Raw genomic sequence first — 19,478 nt, forward strand, 5'->3', positions numbered from 1 at the left:
CCCTTATCTTGTGATAGTTGCATGTATGCTGCACAGCAATGATGGTACTTTTCTATTGGTGTTTCAGGTTTCTTGAGGTGTTTCTTTTATACTGTCACTCAGCTGGGCAGTGGTTTGCTATTGAAGAATGCATGACTGGAGAGTTCCGAAAATATAACAACAACAATGGGGATGAAAGTATACCAACCAATATGCTTGAGGAAACCATGTTGGCTTTCAGTCACTGGACCTTTGAATACACAAGAGGGGAGCTTTTGGTCTTGGATTTACAAGGTTTGATGCTGATGTCTTGACACCCACCCCCAAACAAGTAAAATGTTATCAAATCAAGTGTCAGAATGGGAAAGCTTGCTATTTTGTTTCCTATTTGTGACGGCTGGATGAAATTTTTTCGTATCAATGCACATTCCCTGTGTTTTATTAATAATTCTGTGCATTGTCATAAAAAAGGTATTAATAACAAAATTGGACCAGGGAATGTGCTTTGATTAATTCCTCTTTATTTGTATGTTTGAAGCAATTTGGTCAGGCCACACTCCATTATATGTATGCATGCAGATGTGCCGAAAAGGGATGAGAACACATAAAACTATGCCAATGTATATGTATAAGATATATGTAAGAAAACAAATCGAAAATAGTATAGAACTTTGCAACAAGCACTCTGTGTATTGTGTGTTTATAATCAATACTGTTGGTTTGTTTTAAAGGTGTTGGGGAAAATTTAACAGACCCATCAGTTATAAAATCAGGAGAAAAGAGGTAAGTCATCCACCATTCACTGTAACTGCTTATTAATATGCATAATGTTCAGGTGCACAGAAACACGTGGATGACTGTTTATCAAAGGTAGGATTTTAGTGCTTTTTGATGTTTTTGAAACCATGACTAAGCTCTAAAACTGTGGATGTCATGACATTTATTAAAAGATTCAAATAAAAAAAGCACGGCAGAGTTTTTTTTGGAAAATTCCTAGCGAAAAAAAAAAATCTGAAAACCTCTAAAAGTCTGTATCCATTTAAAACGGTCCAGTAGGTTCAGCGCAGCTCCCATTGACTTTTGGTTTTCATGGTTTTTACACTTAATCATCTTTAGAGCTTTACCGATTTTTTTTAAGAGAAATATCGAAATTGTATTTTTAGTAAATGGGCCCCATAGTATTACTGATTTGTGCACCATTACTCTGAGGGGTCTTCCCTTTTTTCCCAGTGTAGTGGCTGGAGACAGTCTCAGATGAGCTCTCCCTCTGGGACTGTTTGCAGTGTCCATCTTGTAGTGACGGGGGGCTTATCTCAAGAAAACTGGGTAAAGGTGCAAAAATACCCTAAAAGTGCCACTCTGTATTGATTTGTCCATATACAATACAAGTATTTATTGTTGCACAAACAGTCATATTTATAATGATGTCTACCCACATTTACATTGTATGGCAAATTATATGTCTATTTCAGTTTGAACCTTGTGTTTGCTTATTCGCAGGACATCTGATATGGTGTTTGGACCAGCAAATTTAGGAGACGATGCCATCAAAAACTTCCGTGCTAAGCACCACTGCAATTCTTGTTGCAGAAAACTTAAACTTCCAGGTAAGAGATCATATTCACTGCTTGTTGGCAAGTTCTAAAAGCTGTATTGTTTTATTCCTGATAAAATTTGTTACAAAGTATATTTTATTTTTCAAATGTCAACATTGTAATTATGCATCAATGGTATATAACATAGATGTTGCTACTGTTGCTGTCTTAAATAAGTTGGATTTAGTGTCGTTTTTTTTAACACTTTGATGCACATAACATGGGATTATTATTAGCCCCTTATTCACAGACAATGACAGGAGTCTAGAAGAACAGCACCACCATATCCTTTTGCCTGTCCTGTTAGTAGGAAATGCATAAGGCATAGGAATATGTCATACCAACAGTTGTGGTGCTCTCAATATCATGGATGCACCTGTCATTTTGTGCATTTCACATGTGACCCACAATTTCATTCAGGGGGACCATGACCCCCAAAGTAATGCTTCTAGATAAAATGTATAGAAACAAAGTTAATTTGACTGATGGCTTTGAATCCAATAGTGAAGCAAAACTTTTTTCTGCCAATTTCCTTGTATATGCCTCTGCCGTGGGTGCAATTGTAATATCCAAAGAAGTAATATTTACAAGAAAGAGACAATACAGCAGGATAAACTGCTCAACTTCAGTTTTTATTTCTACACAACATGTTTCGAGCCCTGTGAGGCTCTTTGTCAAGTTGACAAAGAGCCTCACAGGGCTCGAAACTGTCACGACCGCCCGATGGCGCAGCTCTCCCGAGCACGGCTCTACCCTGCAGCGTCAGATCCAAGATGGCGGCGCCCATGATCTCCAAGTGGGCGCAGAGACGCTGGCAGCCCGATGATGTCAGCGGGTCCAAATTCAAAATAAAAGGACGCCCAAGATGTCGTTCAATGCCCGTTTGTAGGAATTGTTTGGTGCACTCCTCGGTGCTTTGTAATTCTATTTTTGGCTATTTCTGGACTATTGACCCTGCTGAATCTTGACCTTTCTGTTATTCTGCCTGCCTTCTGAACATTTGCCTGGATTTGGACTACGACTTCGCCTGACCCCTATTTGTACCACAAACTTGGACTTTGACCCCTGGGCTTCCTCCTTGGTCCCGACTACTCCCGCTGGGAGCCGATAGGCCCCCTGACAGAAATATTTTTTGTGGCAATAAACACTGAAGTTGAGCAGTTAATGCTGCTGTATCGCCTCTTTCTTGAAAACTTTACTTTTTTGGCTAAAATGTATGTTTGTTCCTAAATTTTTAGGTATTAAATACTGCTTCTCCATAGTTCCACGAACAGATTTCAGTGGTTTCTTCATTACTTTTATTCTCTTGTTAAGTCTCTCATAAATGCTTCTTTAGAACCAAATTGGCCTAATCAATAGAAAAACATCTAAAATATTTCTCGCCAGAATTGTCCTTTACCAAAAACAGATAACTGATCAAAGGTTTTTTTTCCCATTATAAAAAATGGTGTGTAAGCAGCCATCACAGGTTTAAAAACCTGCCCTATCCTTTCAGTAACGGCCTTTGGAAGGTAAAGGGTGTCTGGGGTGTCAGGACCCATTGTATCTCACTGTATCTAATTTATTTCAGGTTAAAGTTCCTACTGCTTTTCACTGTATTTAAAAAGGTGGTTCACTAAACTTTTTGGTATGTTGTAGAGTGTGATATTCTGAGACAATTTGCAATTGGTTGTCATTTCTTATTTGTGGGTTTTGAGTTATTTAGATTTTGATTCAGCAGCTCTCCAGTGTGCAATTCTAGCAGTCTGGTTGCTAAGGTCCAAATGAAACTTTGAATGAAACTTAGCAAAGCACAGTTCTTGGGAAAGTAAGATAATGGCTTATCTCATTGCAAAAATTGAAAATTGACTTTAAATACATGATTCTGCTTGAGGAGTCATAACTGGTGCACTGAAAACCCACAGAACCCCTTTAAAGGGCTGTCCGCCTTTGAGTTAACTTTTAGTATGATGTAGAAAGTGATGTTGTGAGACAATTTTCAATTGGGTGTCATTTTTACATTTGTGGTTTTTGAGTTATTTAGCTTTATATTCAGCAGCTCTCCAGTTTGCAATTTTGGCAATCTGGTTGCTTGGGGCCAAATTACCCTAGCAACTATGCATTGATTTGAATAAGAGACTGGAATATGAATAGGAGAGGCCTGAATATAAAGATGAGTAATCACAAGTAGCAATAACAATAAATGTGTAGCCTTACAAAGATTTTTTTTTTAGATGGGGTCAGTGACCCTCTGGAAAGAGTCAGAAGAAGAAGACAAATAATTAAAAAACTATATAAAATTAATGAAGCCCAAATTGAACAGTTGCTTAGAATTAGCTATTCTATACCATACTTAAGCATACTTAAAGTTAACTTAAAGGTGAACTTAAAGATTATTGTGAGTAATATTTTCTTTAAACCTTAGTAATCAGCTCTATGATCCAGAGAAATCTAACCAAGAACAGCCCGAGAGCATTTCATTCCAACGTTTGCCAAATTGTCCCCCTTTTTTGGATTCATAGCTCTAGTATTTCTGTTTCTGTAATCGAATTGGAATGTCGGAAATGTATTTTTTATAAAAATATTTCAGCCGAGTTTTGGCAATCCTGAATGTCACAAATATAAAAAGGATTTTCGGGAGAAATATAGAGCATTAGGACTTTCAGGTATTTTTAGATATTGGAACTCATGTTTGAAGGTAAAGTAACATTTAGCAAATAGTTTTCTTAACCCTGAATTGTCAAATGTGACCTTGTCAGTCACAGTGATACCATTATGTGTGCTGTGGAATTTTTTTTTTTTTTTGTTTTCTTCCATAAATGTGTTGAAGTGTGAGATGCAGATCAGACCTGCTGAGTTTCCTGGGGAATTCCCAGCACCCCCTGTGTAGGCTCTGATGCTTTACCTTGATGTTAGGACTTAAATGACTAGATGTAATTTTGGACAGGCACTTTAATGGGCAGACTGCATAGATCCAGTTGCTTTGCCTTCAGGTCAAATCACATTATATGGGAAGGTAAAGCAGTTGCAGCCCAGTACTTTCCTGACCTCCTAGTGTCAAAAGCTAAATATATTTCTATGTAAAAAAAAAAAACATCAAATGTAAAAACAATATTTGATCAGTAACCCTATGGAGGACAATGAAGGCTCTGAAATGTCTCTTGTATTTTCCATATCCATTCAGACCTGAAGAGGAATGACTACACACCAGATAAAGTGACATTCTCTCAGGAGGAAAGTACAGAATCTTCTACAGATCCTGATCATTTCACCAAAGAATCGAAAAACTCTATCCGTCTCATGTTGTAAACACCACCGGGTTGTCTAGTCTCGAACCAACAGATATTGACAAGTTAGGGATTGCACAGACGTGCTTGCTGCTAAAGAGATTTTATGTTTTTAAAGTAAGTCCTTCCGATTCTAGCTGCAGAAAGCTTATCGTTTGCTCTGCCTATGGTGAGTTGCAATGCAGTATCTGCAGCTGTCGTTGTTGTCTTCAACAACACAAAACTTATGTTGCCTACATGTAAGGCGATTGTAACTTGAGTTTTATCTGTGTATAGTGGCTACCTTTTTATACATTTCAATTTTACCCATTATTTAATAAAGCCATGATCAGCAGAGATAATTGTTGTATAGAAGAGGGGACTCCCCCCCCCCCCCCAAGATGTTGCCTTGTTAAAAAAAAAAAAGATAAGTGCTTTTTCTTGTATATCTTAACAGCTTCAGAAATGATATCTTCCAAAGACCTCAGCCTGTACATGCTATAGAAAAATTATTATGTAAACAATCTCATTAAGAATTTAACATTGTATTTAAAATTCTGTACAAAGATCTCTCTGGTTATGCGGTACCTATTTTAACTAATGACTAAGTGGTTGTAAATGATGGGACATTGCAATGCAACTTGGCCAATGAATTGTAATTTAATTATTCCCAATTTTAAGGATGTCTGTCTGTCTGTCTGTCCGAACATTGTTAGAGGTACTAGCTGCAAGTTTTAACTACAGAACAAATATAAGGTTCTATACATTTTTATTCTGTAGTGTATCTTATAGATACAGTACTTATAAAGGCACGAACAAACTAGCTGTTAAAAAATGATTTTATGTTGATGGGGGAAGGTGAAATATGATATCGTATACATTTTATATATCAATGAAATCTTTACAAAATAAAATGAAATTATTCTTCACATGACTGATGAGTTATGTATTTCCTTGGCCTCATTTCTATGGAATTGAATCTGTCTGATTTTCTACATTTTAAGCAGTGGGGAAACTAGAGTGCGTCTGGCCCCCCTGCACCCAGGCGCACTCTGATCCCCATCCTCCTGCCCCACCTCCACCTATTTCCCAACCTGCCCAGACACTGCCCACACCTCACCTGGCTCCTCCCACATCCCACCCCAACTTGCTTCCCCCTTCCTCGCTGGTAAGAGGCAGGCTGGGGAGGAGGGTTTTTTTTTATTATCCATAGTGGAAGCAGACCCCACAGTCCGGGTCACTGATTTTAAGTGAGGGTAATTCAGACATGATGCACTGAAACTGGCCAGGGTGTCCTTGCAAGGTGTACATGTAAATCATTCCACTGCTTTGTCACTGTGGGGTCCCCTCTCCCCAACTGAGGTAACAATTACACTTGTTGTTAGTTTTCTCTATTAATGCTTATTATTATTGCTGCTTCTTATGGTTATGAGGTTCCTGTATAAGTGCTACTTTGGCTTAAGCATGGCATTGGTAAACTCCATTTCAATGGCTTAAATCTCCCTAGAATATTTCATGTAATTCCCAATCAAAAAACATATTTTGTTATGAAGGGCAAGGAGTCTGCAGAGATGTTAATTGCAAGCTGGCCTTACTGTATACACAACAGGCTGTATCAGTTTCAACATCTCCAACATTCATCCTTCTCTGAGAAAAGCTCTTCCCATGCAATTGATGGCGTATCTTTTTATTTCACACATTTTGTTAAGGTGGCCATACAACGGCAGATTAAAGCTGCTGATATTGGTCCTATGGATAGGTCCTATTTGGCATCTTATATACCAGTGTGGGGGTGTCAGACGGGTCCCCAATCGAAATCAGGCAAAAAATCTGCCATATATTGATCGGGCAGGTTTGATTTTTCCTGTGATCGAGGACCGCATCAGACAGTTAATGCAGTCCCAGAATCCATCAGCACCCATTTCCTTCATTGTAATCCAATCGTTGGGCCTTAGGCCGAATGATCCCCTGCCATTGGTGGGCATATCGGGGAAAGATCCGCTCGTTAGGAGACCTTGCCAAATGAGCAGATATTTTACCTTTTCAATTGTGTTTATTGGCATCTTCAAATAAACAGCATGAGTAAACATAACAAAGGATTGGCTGACATAAGCCCATCAGTTAATACAACATTACAGGATTACCTATCAACCCAAAGAAAAGAAACATTGAATGATACCTTAGAACATAGATAACATAGAAAACAAAATGAAAACTAAATAAAAATAAATATGGGAAGATCTGGCTGTCTACCTGGGGACATCGTCTTGGCCACACATGAGAGCCTGTACACCTCCATCCCACATGATGGAGGTGTGGAGGCCGTTGGGTCGAGAAGAATCGTTGGATGGTTCACAAAAGGACTTTGTCCTATCCTGTTTGAAATTGGTTTTGCATAACAACTTCTTTCTATTTAGGGATCAATTTTTCCTGCAAATACGGGGAACGGCAATGGGGTCCAATGTGGCCCCGTCCTATGCAAATATTTACATGAATGCATTTGAGGAGGCTTTTGTTTATATGAATGAGCTATACTGTAGTGTATGTGATCAAGTTCCCGTGTGTGCTATCCTACGTTGGACAGACCACAAGAAGTGCTAGGGAGCGTATAAGGGAACACAAGTCCGCCATAAATACTAAGCAAAATGATCAAGCAGTTGCAAACCATTTCCTTGTTGCGGGGCATGGGGTAAAACAATTAAACTACCAAATAATAGACAATGTTCCGAGAATGCGGAGAGGCGGTGATAGAGTAAAAATGTTATTAAAAAAAGAAGCGAGATGGATTAGAAAATTAGAAACGTTGGCCCGCCATGGTCTCAACAGGGAATACGATTTAAGTAAAATTTATCCTTAAATATATCTTTTTAAGTAACGGGTTTTTAAAAGTAAATTATGGAAAAGTATTTTTACTGATGTTGTGTTTATTGTATATCTTTTTTTTACAGCTATATTTTTCTCACAAGGAAACTTATGGACACTAAAAGAATAAGGACATTTTATTGCACAAAGGTAGAGAGAAACATTTATGTATTATACAACAAAATTGAAACTGATACAAATGAAATGAAAAGGAATCACTAGGGGTCACTGTGTTATTATGTAGAAATAACTGAGCACAGGTGTTGTCGAGGTGGCTTGATAAAAGACAGATGACGGTCTGAAACGTTGCCAAGTGTATCGGAGTCTGAGCCCATGTCTCAATAAAGGCATTTTGAGCAAAGAAATCCATGATTGGTGCTGTCAATATTTGAAAATTCTCGTAATTCAACCAAAATGCTTAGCTCTTATTTTAATTATAAAGCAGTAATGTAGCATTAAAGATCTATACTGTTCAGCATGTTTTGGTTGACACAAATCTGCTTTTAAACCTGTTTGCCAAGAAAAGCAAGTATTACAGCTTCCAAAAATACTAGCCATCGTATTTAAAGCCTGTGACTGCACAAATATGATGTGCATTTCTTTAAAAGCATGTTTATCACATTGTCAGAGAGGCAGAGTAACAAGCCTAGACCTATTGTAAACTTTATTTTCTTGTGAAACATTTGCAGTAAAGAAAGCTTTGCTTGCTGCACCTACCATAGTCACATGGGCAATTACTCTACCGTTGAAAGAGGAACCTTTATGTTCATGACAGCTACGGCTGCACTCAATACACTATATTGGGATTCAGCCAAATCTTTCTCAAAATTTGCATATTCAAATTAGAGTTAGGAACTGTTAAAACATTTTAACTTCCTTGTTTGTGCGATGAAAAGTCATGTGAATTGAAGGATTTGGATTCGGTTTTGACACTTGGATTTGACCAAATCTGAATCCTTCTGAAAAAGGCAGAATCCCAAAAAAATCCTGGATTTAGTGCATCCCTACTGTGAGCACAGGCAAACTATTTCCCCACCCCTTTTGGCTCACAGTGTAATGTAACCCCTCCCATCCATTATTCCATTGTGCAGTGATTGATTCTGGAACTTGGTGTCCCTCAGTTTTTCAGGGAATGTAACCTAAAGCTTAATTTGTTTTTCCCACAAGTTCTAAAATTAGATCATGAGAACCCAGTTAACCAAGTGAGTCTTAAACATTATACTTATTTATTGACGAAACTGATCCAAAGTTACAAACACGTGTGTGATAAAAGTATGTGTAGAAGGCCCTGCTTTATTTAAAGGACAGGGTGTCAGGTAAGTCATGTGCAAACGGAGGCAATTCAGCTCCACTGTTACTCTCCCACTCGATACATAGATAAATTGCAAGACTAAAGTCCATCAGGTTCAACCTCTCCAAATAAATCCCAGTACAAGTACATATACACATACATATGCACATACATATACACACCTATGCCTATACACTCACCTAGATAAACTATATATACCAATATCTATACTAATTGTAGCTTTTAGTATCACAATCTATTAATAGATTCATATTAATAATTAATAGATTAATAATAAGCCATCACAACCTCACTGTCCTGACTGTGAAGAACCCCCTACGTTGCTTCAAATGAAAGTTCTTTTCTTCTAGTCTAAAGGGTTGGCCTCTGGTACGGTGATCCACTTTATGGGTAAAAAGGTCCTCTGCCATTTGTCTATAATGTCCTCTAATGTACTTGTAAAGTGTAATCATGTCCAATTGAGGAAACCCCCAACACACTGCCATTTAGTGTATAACTCATATTTATATTATTTCTACCAGACTGGTTTCCCCGATTGATATCTGGCTGAAAGTCTGCCAGATGTCGATCGTGTGTTTAAAAATCCCGTCGGATCGAGGACTGCATTGGTTCGTTAACGCGGTCCTTAATCTGACCGCCTGTATTCTCCTCTGGGGCCCAAGATCGGATCAGCCCAATATCGCCCACCTCAAATTACCTGTAACTGAGCACTAGATTATGGTACTAGTAACGTTGGGATGCAAACAACTCTTTTCCTTGCGGTGGTGCAGTGTGATCGTGGTCTGTTTTAGAAGAGTGCTTGGTTATCAGCTCAAATGGAACTGTGAGTTTGTCTATGAACTGAAGCTTAAAGGGGAAGGAAACCTAGTCGGCGCAAACCCCCCACCCCCCTCCCGTTTGTTGCCCACCCTCCCTCCTCCCCCCGGCCTACCCGTCCCTTACCCTTACTTACCCTTCTGCGCAGGTCCAGTCCAGGGAGTTCACAGACGACATCTTCTTCCACGCGATCTTCTTCCTGCTCTGAACGGCGTTTTGGCGCATGCGCAGTAGGATCATTTCGCCGGTACGGATCTACTGCGCATGCGCCAAAAGTCATGCGCAGTAGATCGTACCGGCGAAATGATCCTACTGCGCATGCGCCGTTCACAGCAGGAAGAAGATCGCGTGGAAGAAGATGTCGTCTGTGAACTCCCTGGACTGGACCTGCGCAGAAGGGTAAGTAACAAGTTAGGGGCATTTGCCCAGCGGGACGGGTAGGCCGGGGGGAGGAGGAAGGGTGGGCAACAAACGGGAGGGGGGTGGGGGGTTTGCGCCGAATAGGTTTCCTTCCCCTTTAAGGGAAAGTGGATCATGGAGCAAGACCAGGAGCAGCCAGCTCATGTGAGGAATAGACATATCTCTGCGTTCAACTGTTTTGTAATTCTTCCAAGCAAACCTACAGGAACATTTATTGGAAATGTTTAGTTACAGTTATTGCTGCCCAAGTTACTGAAAACAAATGGTTGCATTCGTTTGCCACACACAAATATGACACTTTGGATTATTTTCTTGCAATAAATGAACATTGATTTTTGACTAATTTGTTTAGTTGAATCTTATCTAGTTTTAGACTGTGAAAAACAGATCATGTTTTAGGTCACAGGCTACTAAAAAACATCAACTGAATAAATGAGTGAACTACATTCTACAAACCTGCAGTTAAACATATTGACAGGCAGTTTGTCAGTCTGGTTTAGGAATAATGTTCAGCAGGAAAATAACACTACAGAGAATCATAAGAACAACTGAAAAATCATAGGTGCAACTCTTCTCTCACTGGGCAGCCTGGACTTGCCTCAGTGCAGGAAAAGACCAGTTATAATTGGGGATCCAACACACCCAGCTAACAAATGCTCACATGGCAGGACTCACAGTACAGTATGAGATGCAGGAAACTGGTTATAATAACAATAAGTACCCAGTCCAGGAACCATTTTTATCCTAGAGCAGTATCCCTAACAAATGATGTGACTCGGAAGCATTAACACTGTCCTAAGTATTAAGTACTGTCTTCAGTACAGAATCTATGTAAGATACATAGGTAAGTGTGTATATAATGTTATGTGTGCTACTGCTAGACAAAAAGGCAATACATTTGACTTCATTAATGCAGAAATATTCAATTCAACAGGGTTCACAATATTTCAAGCTGTGTGTGTGTAGAGACGCAATATTGTTTCCCGAACAACCTGTAATTTCAGTATAATGAAAATAAATGAATATAGCTTTTATATAGCTTTTACTTGAACACATTTGGGATCTATCAATTAGAAAGCTTGGGACTAGTGATGAGCAAATCTGTTTTGCTTTGCCGAAAAATTTGCAAAACTTTTTTGTTGCGTGACCTTTCTTTTTTTTTGCATGTTATTTTTGCTGACCACCAACAGTTAATATCTGGGTGATTTGTATGTCCTTATATAGACAGTGGGATTGCTCAGATCCCTTTGGTTGATGTAGAAGGAGAGGGGAAGGAAAATGATAGCCCCCAATGAAAAGCGGAAGTTTGCAGCAAATCTGTACATGGCGACATTTTTTGCTCTTCGCTACTTGGGACCTGTTTTCTTCTCCATCAAAAAAGCTCCAGCCTGGCGTCCTTGTAAAGCTACTTACCTCTGGCTCGCTGATGTTGCTCTGCACATGAAAGGATATTGAAGGTCCCGGTGGTCCGCTTTTCTCTGCCGGACCACAAAATTGTCTGTTCTCCCTCAGACTCGTAATGAAATTCAAATTGTATTGTGGGGAGGACCAGCGCTCATAATCAAGAGAATTAGACAAATAAAAAAAGAAGAAATAATTCCAATATAGTATAGTATCTCTCAATATAGATTCAATACACCTCAGGTGAAATTAGAGAAATAAAGATAAAAATTGGTGCTGAGTGTCCTTTCCAAATTCTATTGCTGCTTTCTATGTGCCAATATTTAAATTATTCGAATTCACACAGTGTGGTCACAGTGTGGTTTCATAGCATAACCCAATTACACCGGCGCAATGCCATGATTCTGTGCTGGCACATGTACTAACATGCATTGGAACATCAGAAGTGACACACACACAAAGAAGGATGAGAGCACCGGAAGTGAGTAGTGAGTGCACCACCACCATTTGTTTTTGTCCTCCAAGTTGTACAGTAGTGGTACTAGAGGTGTAGCACAGGAATGTTTGCCTATGCCCACTTTGGGGAACATCAATAACCTTTTCCCAACATGCTTTATAATTTATGCACATCTCCAGTACACACAGTACAATGCAGGGCCAATTTTATTATTATTGTTCCTAGAACACACAGCAGTATAAATGCATTATCAGCCTCTTGTTAAGTGCCCTAGAAAGCACAGTAGTAAAAATGCAATTTTTATGTTTTAAGATAGCCAGGTGACATGCTGGTATAAATGTAGTGACGACAACAGTGTCTGTTAGTGGGCAATCTGCATGTGTATGAGTAGTAGTCAGATTAATAGTGCCAGCTCTTTTCCTGATATTTCTGTCAAATTAGATCACCGGTCATCTCATTCTTTTGAATTTTGTGAACTCAAACTAAAGGCAGATATATCAGCATCTGAAGATGTCTTATTACTGCAATTGAGAGTTTTTTGGTGGTAAAAATGACAAATATTCGAGTTTCCGAATTTCTAATTATTGAGAATTTGAAAGCACAAAAACTCAAAGGGGGAATGTAAAAAGGGGAACGCCACAAAAACATAACTTATGCTTTTTGAAAAGTAAACATAATTTTAAGCAACTTTGAATATACATCAATTATAAAATATGCAGACTTTTTCATAATTTTTAATAGTTTCTGACCGTTCCCTAAGCCTAGCCCCCTGCTCTCCTGCTGATCAGTCTGACTACTTTGCTGAGTTGGCTGACTACTGTTACTTTATATTAACAGCCATCTTTCCTTAGTCTGCATCCTCCAAACCCAACAATTCCCTGCACACGTGATTTCAATGAGGAGCGGAACATCACAGTGCAATGCATTGTGGGTTATGTAGTTCCTGCATGCTGTCTGTAAGCTGTGTAGAAGTTGTTACAATTTTTAACATCAGTGTTTTAGTCTCTCCTTCTCTGCCAGGATTTCAATGATGCAGAAAGTGTTAAACAGCAGGATTTCAGCCTAGAAAATGGCATTTATTCATACTTTTTGAAGAAACAGGTAACCATGATGGGCATATTAGGGGGTTTTGTGTTATGTGGGCCTCTTTATCAAATTTTGGTTTGCAAACCAGAGTTCCCCTTTAAATTCATATTTTTGCGTATGCTTAGTGCTGCTCGCAATGTAAAATCATCTGCTGGTGAATATTACATTGCTCATTATTGCTACGCAAAGGTTATCGTTATTATCTGCTCTAGAGTTTCGTTAACTAATTTATCGCCGAAAACTTTTTTGTGACTGCAAATTTTTATTACATAAGCCGCCCATGTTTACAAAAGCAGTTTTGTTGAGGTCTGAAATTAGTCAAAATGTCCTTTGCTCTAATAAAACATATTAGATTCCCCAAGAAAATTCAAATTATAAAAATTCTGCATACAAAAGCTAGGAGTTCACGTAGAAGTCAAAGGGAGTTGCATTAGCACAATTCAAATTATTTTTCAATTTGAGATGAATTAATTAATCCACCCTTCATTTTGAAATAATTTATTCAAAATGATGGGTGGAATTTGATTTTGCTAGAGTAGCTTTTTCATTTTTTTTACTCAAAAGACTAGATCAGAGATAAAATTTTTCAATAACTAAGCACATATTCCAAGTTTGGTCAGTTTTTTAATTAAATAAATGTTTAAAAAAATTCAATTGTTTTAAAATTTTAAAAAACTTGATTATGTTTTTTTTAAAAAAAATAAAAAAATAAACCTGCCTTGGTGGGCAACACATGTAGGTCATCATAAACTTTGGCCGTAAATTGCCCTGCTTTCAAGATGAATTAATGAGCTAAATTCCTTTGTTTATCACAAACCTGCTCTAAAGCCAAACTAAACCAAATATCATCTGTTCCTTTTTCAACCATTTCCCTGAAACCTATTTCAAGATTTTGCAGATTCATCTCTCCCCCCAACCCCACTTACTGTCCCAAACCAGTTTGTTCTCTCCTGGACACCTTTCACAGGTCAGCTAACCCTGCAGCAATTCTCACAGGTAAAAGGAACATTTTTGAACATATCCTTTAAAGAAAAAAGCTCAAAAAACACAGGTGAAACTGCTAGTATATATGTCAATCATTTCCTACATTGTACCAGTTGGACTGGTGTTTCAAAAGAAAACATTTAAAAGCAGTGATTGTGCAAGACTTTTCATTCACACCGCAGAGAGACTGGAGGATCAACTAGAGCTTTGACAATGGTATGAACACACTGAATTTGTCATGATATGTTTCTGTATTGGTCTAATGTTACTGGGGGGGGATGCATTGGAGTGGATCAGGTTTTAATATACAAAATATATATGAATATGTATGACTGTACTTTTCACTGGGGTTACCCAAAGAAATGTATATTCTGCTAACAGCAGCTAAATAATATTGCTTTTCCAGGCATGTGCAATATTATGTGATATGTGATATTTTGTATGTAAATGTTATTTAGCAGCACTAATATTTGGCTGCATTTACTGAAGCATTATAACCTTTCTTTTTGGCACTGTAGTGATAGCACGGTCATGAAAAATATATCCTGGAAAGCTGCTCTCACATTACATATGTCCCTACACACATTCACACATACACACACATACAATCCAGAGAAAAATGTTGATAAACACAATTGCAAAACTACAACAGATTAAGAATAATAAACAGGCAATCAGTCCAGCCATCCACACAGTGCACCAACAATAAAGACACTAACACTCTCAATAGTTACATTACAACAAAGATATGAAACATTCATGAGAACGAACTAATTACAAAGTAATAATAATATTGACTATAACAGCATTCTAGAAATACAATTATTTATTATCAAATAATAATAATAATAGATTAGGTGCCAACATATTCTCAGCACTATATAACAAAAAGGTGTATTCATAGAAAGTTGTAATTTTTTTTAATGAAAACACAAAAGTCCCACCTCCTAAAAATACATACAAATACAAAAGATAAAGGTGACAACCCACCCCCGTCCTCTTTGATAAGCAGTCCCTTGTAATTGACTAGCTATGTTACTATCCATAACTTCAATGTGTCTATTCTGTTGTTTCAAGTTTTGTCCTTTTTTTTCTTGTGCTACTATGTGAGAGATGGATTTATGATATTGCAACCCATTGATTGCTGGCTAAAAATGTAACATTGATATTTTGGAATATGTATACATACAATTTACCTGCATACAGGTATTCCAGTGTAGAAAGTCGGCATTCTTATAAGGTCGTGTTTTCCAAAAGTTTGCAAGAGTTTTCTTTCTTTCTTTTATGTTTTAATAACCAATAAAAAGCTTGCATAAAGAAAAAAAAAGAAAAGGGAAACGTGTTTAGTTCTGCATAAAATGCTGTAACAACTAAATTCTCAGTCTGTAGCCCATGTGCCTCTACAGGGGACTAGGAATGGTGTAGGGGAACATCAGTTCCAGGTTACTTTGTTGATTTTATAATATTGTTACTTTTAAATTATAATTTATATTATTATATATAGGGGTGAAAAAGTTGAAATAAAAATTCATCACACGATTTTCCTAGAAATGTGTGCAGAACAGCTAATTGTATTTATAATAGAGAGTCCCAGTTTTGACAGCTCAACCCGCAGTCCCGGATTGGTACTGAAATGTTCCTACTTTCTCTTTGATCCGCTGCACTGAACAGCCAGAAAAAGATACAATGTTTCTAAAACTCAATTGGCTTTTGGCAGAGCGCCCAGAGTATGTGGCAGGTGCAATTTGATACTTTTGTAACAATTTAAGATAAGCAAAGAAACGATTGTAACAATTTAAGATAAGCAAAGAAACAATTGTAACAAGATCAGCAGGTCTCTTGGTGAAACTGACGTGCAGCTTAAAGGGCAATTCACCTACATTAGCAAAACTGTAATAACACATAAAAACCACAGGAATGTTTTTTAGTCTCTTTTTGTATTACTAAAATGTTGGGAGGTATGATTTTGTACTGTTGTTTTCTTCTCTATAAATGGAAATGCTCAGTAGATTCTGATAATGTTATAGTAAACCAGCAACTCGTAGCTTTGCACCAGATGTGGCTCTTTCAGTGCACAAGAGGGGACAGAAGGCAGCTGACCATGAATTATTAATCTTATACTCTATTACTTTTATCAACTTCTCCTTGGATTCCTTTTTCTCCCTATAGACAATTCACTGTCACTTTTATAGTGTTATAAATCTAAAATGTGCCCTTTCATCGCATTACTGTACTACTTTATTCTCTTGTCCTATCAACTCCTGATTATTGTAGTTATTGCCCTTTGTCACTGTTCCTGTCCATCATAACCAGACTGCTACAATTCACTAGGTGTACACTGCCAAGCCCTGTATAACATTTTAACTAGTATACCTGACCTTACAAAACTTGTCACATTTCCAGATTTATGTTTGCACCTAACCAACTACACTCTGCCAATGGCCTACTGTTTGCTGGGTTTATCACTATCTGCATATGTGCCTTAAAGATTTTTATAAGGTCGTTCCCCTGCCATCGAGATGTCCTTCCATGTTACAGGTTATTTACTAAAACTTGAATTTATCTCTAAACCAAGTTCAACCAGGCTCCCACCCATGATATTATCTGATTTATCAATAAAATAACTAAAAAAAAGGTAAATTAACATCTACCTATTTCTTAAACAATACCTCAATACCAACTCACTTCTAGTTATTTGTCCCCCTTACAAATAAACTATCTAGAGATGCTCCCTTTAATTTTCTTTTGAGGCTGTGAGCAAAAAGTGACTTAAGTCTGATTTCTAGTGAGCCGGCTCTGTACATAAGTGCTAAATTCTACTTTATTCTCTTATCCTATCCTCGCAATTTTATACTGGAATAAGCAAGGTCCTCTTAATTCTTTGTAGATCTGCTGCTTATGGAAACTTTGTTTATCTTAATCTACTCTTTATTATACAGTTCTGAGAAATATTGCTGCATTCCAAATACTTAACATATAGGTCACAACTAAGATTTGTTGCTCTCCAGCTCCGTTCATTTGCAGGACAGGGTGAGCTGATTTTTGGGGAGAGGCCAGGAATGCTTTCACTGACCTTTGTTCTACTAAAAGGTAACCTACGTGTGCTGATTGCAGAGCTTCATACAAATCATGGAAATTTTAGAAAGATTCTCCTGCCTGCTTCCATATTTTTATATGACACCGGTTTGTTGCATGTAATGTTTTTTTTTACATGTGGCATATTATTATAATAGCATGTGTTTAGGTGGTATCAACCCCTCAGTGTCTCTCCTCCACTTGTTTCCTGTGGTTTTGGGTCATGTGAGGTTGGCCTGATCCAATACTTTGGTCTCAGGAAAAAGATTTGATCATAATAGGGTCCTGTATAGACCTGTCAGAGTTAAAGGAGTTATTCACCTGATGTAGAGCAGTGAGCCCCAACCAGTTGTAGTAGGAATAACAATAAATTGGTAATTTCACAGAGCAAAGTCAGAAGAAGGCCAATAATGAAAAACGATTAAAAATAAATAATGAAGACTATTTGCAAATTTGCTTAGAATTGGCCTTTCAATAACATACTAAAAGGTAACTTAAAGGTGAACCACCCCGTTAATAATCTGACTTGGTCACTGTACAGTTAAATTTTCAAACCTGCCTGTCCCTAACCAGATAAGAGGCAGGTGAGCAGGCAATGGGTTTAGCTCCATGCACAAGCCAGTATATCACCAATTATTGTTGGCCTGTCCTAAGTACTGTGTGCATTTACAGTGTCAGATTGGGATGTCAGTGACCCATTTATCTTTACATACTACAATCTATTATTCCATATATTTAGCCTCTTTGTTCACTTGCAGCAATAGGGCATGGCCATGGAATGGGCCAAATGTTTAGAAGCCACTTACACTTGAGCCCATCAGGAATGTTCCTGGTATCCTAGAGGGCCAGTCTGACACACAGACTGTGGTGATCTCTAACTTCACCCTTTGATAAATACACCCCTGTGTGTTTGGGACACAGTTCTAATGTGGGAAGACCCTGGGAAGGTGTTTATGAAATGTAGATGTGGTTTACACAGTTGTAGTTGGAATGTAAATGGAGGTGCTGTATATAAACGGATGCTTATTTAGTTCTTGTTGTTCAGAAACTTTATTCCTTGAATCCTTATGTTGGCATAACATCCAGTAATTATCTGTATAGAGACAGTACATAACGAATAAGCAAATTTACATAAGCAACTAAAGAAATGTATGTCTTTGTCCTTCCTGGTTCTGGAGCAGTGTAGCTGCATCCAGCGCAGTGTAGTATTCAATTAGAATGAAACATGTCCAGTACTCAGAATTCCTAGGATTTTGAAGTTTATGAAATGATGACACTGTTGGCTAAATTAGAAGGTGTGGTACGGTTATCATCCACGTATTCATACACAGGTGTTTCAAGTTGCAATTAAATAATTAACAACTCTCACCAAAATGGGCAAAGGGAGGGAGTAAAGCTGGCCATAGATGTAAAGATCTTTAAAAGATCTTTTTCGTTATCGTGAGACCACGATTATCTTAAAACTATCGTTTAAATGTACGATTTGTCCATCAACTAAAAAGACCATTTCAGGCGATATTGCCAGCAAAACTGAGGGGTAGCTGCCTGCTTGGCCCTGCTGACATAGATAGATTTCACTGGGACCGATAAAATGTTTTTAACCTGGCCGATCAATTTTCTGACAGATTTTGAACAAAAAATCGTAAGATGTACGATGGTTCGATTCCCACTAACTTTACGATAATTTGACGGATTGGTCGGATTTCATTGAAATCGATTGTTCACCGATGAAATATCTTTGCGTCTATGGGGAGCTTAAGTATGAGGTTAGATAGATGAACAGATGCCGAGAAGGAGTTCAAAGAGAAAATAAGGAGCAGAAAAGATGAGATAAAGATGAAAAACCGAGAAGGGGGTAAGATAAAGGAGTTACAAACACTACCTTGCCATTGTAAATATTTCTCAACTGGAAAGTGATGGGCAAATCTGACCTGTTTCACTTTGTCAAAAATTAGCAAATCAGCAAAAAACTTGCCAAATGCATTAAAGTCAATCGGTGTTTTTTTTCAAGCAACAATTTTTGAATTTACTCAGAAAAATATTTTGCTCATCCCTATAAAATTGTAATCTTATGCCAATATACCTGTATATATATATACAAGGGAAGCATTATCTACCATTATTGTATCAAATCAAATGTATGGTTGAAGTAATTGCCGTCACAGTGGTGTATATTTTCTTGGGGGACAATGCTACTCCAAAAGCATCAGATAGGCTTTAATTAAATTGCTTTTGTGCCATCACTT

General features: G+C 37.8%; 2 protein-coding genes across 4 annotated transcripts in view; both read left to right on the forward strand.

Annotated features, from left to right (window-relative positions):
- The window catches only part of trpm7.L (transient receptor potential cation channel subfamily M member 7 L homeolog), a 66,825-nt gene extending 61,072 nt beyond the window's left edge, over positions 1 to 5,753 (forward strand). For 2 of the 3 annotated variants that reach the window (XM_041584846.1, XM_041584847.1), the window contains exons 36-39: positions 68 to 273; positions 711 to 762; positions 1,480 to 1,586; positions 4,738 to 5,753. In XM_041584846.1, the coding sequence (XP_041440780.1) occupies positions 68 to 273; positions 711 to 762; positions 1,480 to 1,586; positions 4,738 to 4,862 (490 nt within the window). In that variant the 3' untranslated portion in view covers positions 4,863 to 5,753. The remainder of the gene's footprint in view (positions 1 to 67; positions 274 to 710; positions 763 to 1,479; positions 1,587 to 4,737) is intronic. The other variant, NM_001191021.3, reaches the window with a different exon arrangement.
- Positions 5,754 to 13,914: 8,161 nt separating this feature from the next.
- The window catches only part of LOC108711407 (transient receptor potential cation channel subfamily M member 7), a 56,600-nt gene continuing 51,036 nt past the window's right edge, over positions 13,915 to 19,478 (forward strand). Inside the window, exon 1 of the mRNA XM_018253114.2 lies at positions 13,915 to 14,373. Within this exon, the coding sequence (XP_018108603.1) occupies positions 14,371 to 14,373 (3 nt within the window). The 5' untranslated portion in view covers positions 13,915 to 14,370. The remainder of the gene's footprint in view (positions 14,374 to 19,478) is intronic.

Source organism: Xenopus laevis, chromosome 3L, assembly GCF_017654675.1.
Source record: "Xenopus laevis strain J_2021 chromosome 3L, Xenopus_laevis_v10.1, whole genome shotgun sequence".
Lineage (NCBI taxonomy): Eukaryota > Metazoa > Chordata > Amphibia > Anura > Pipidae > Xenopus > Xenopus laevis.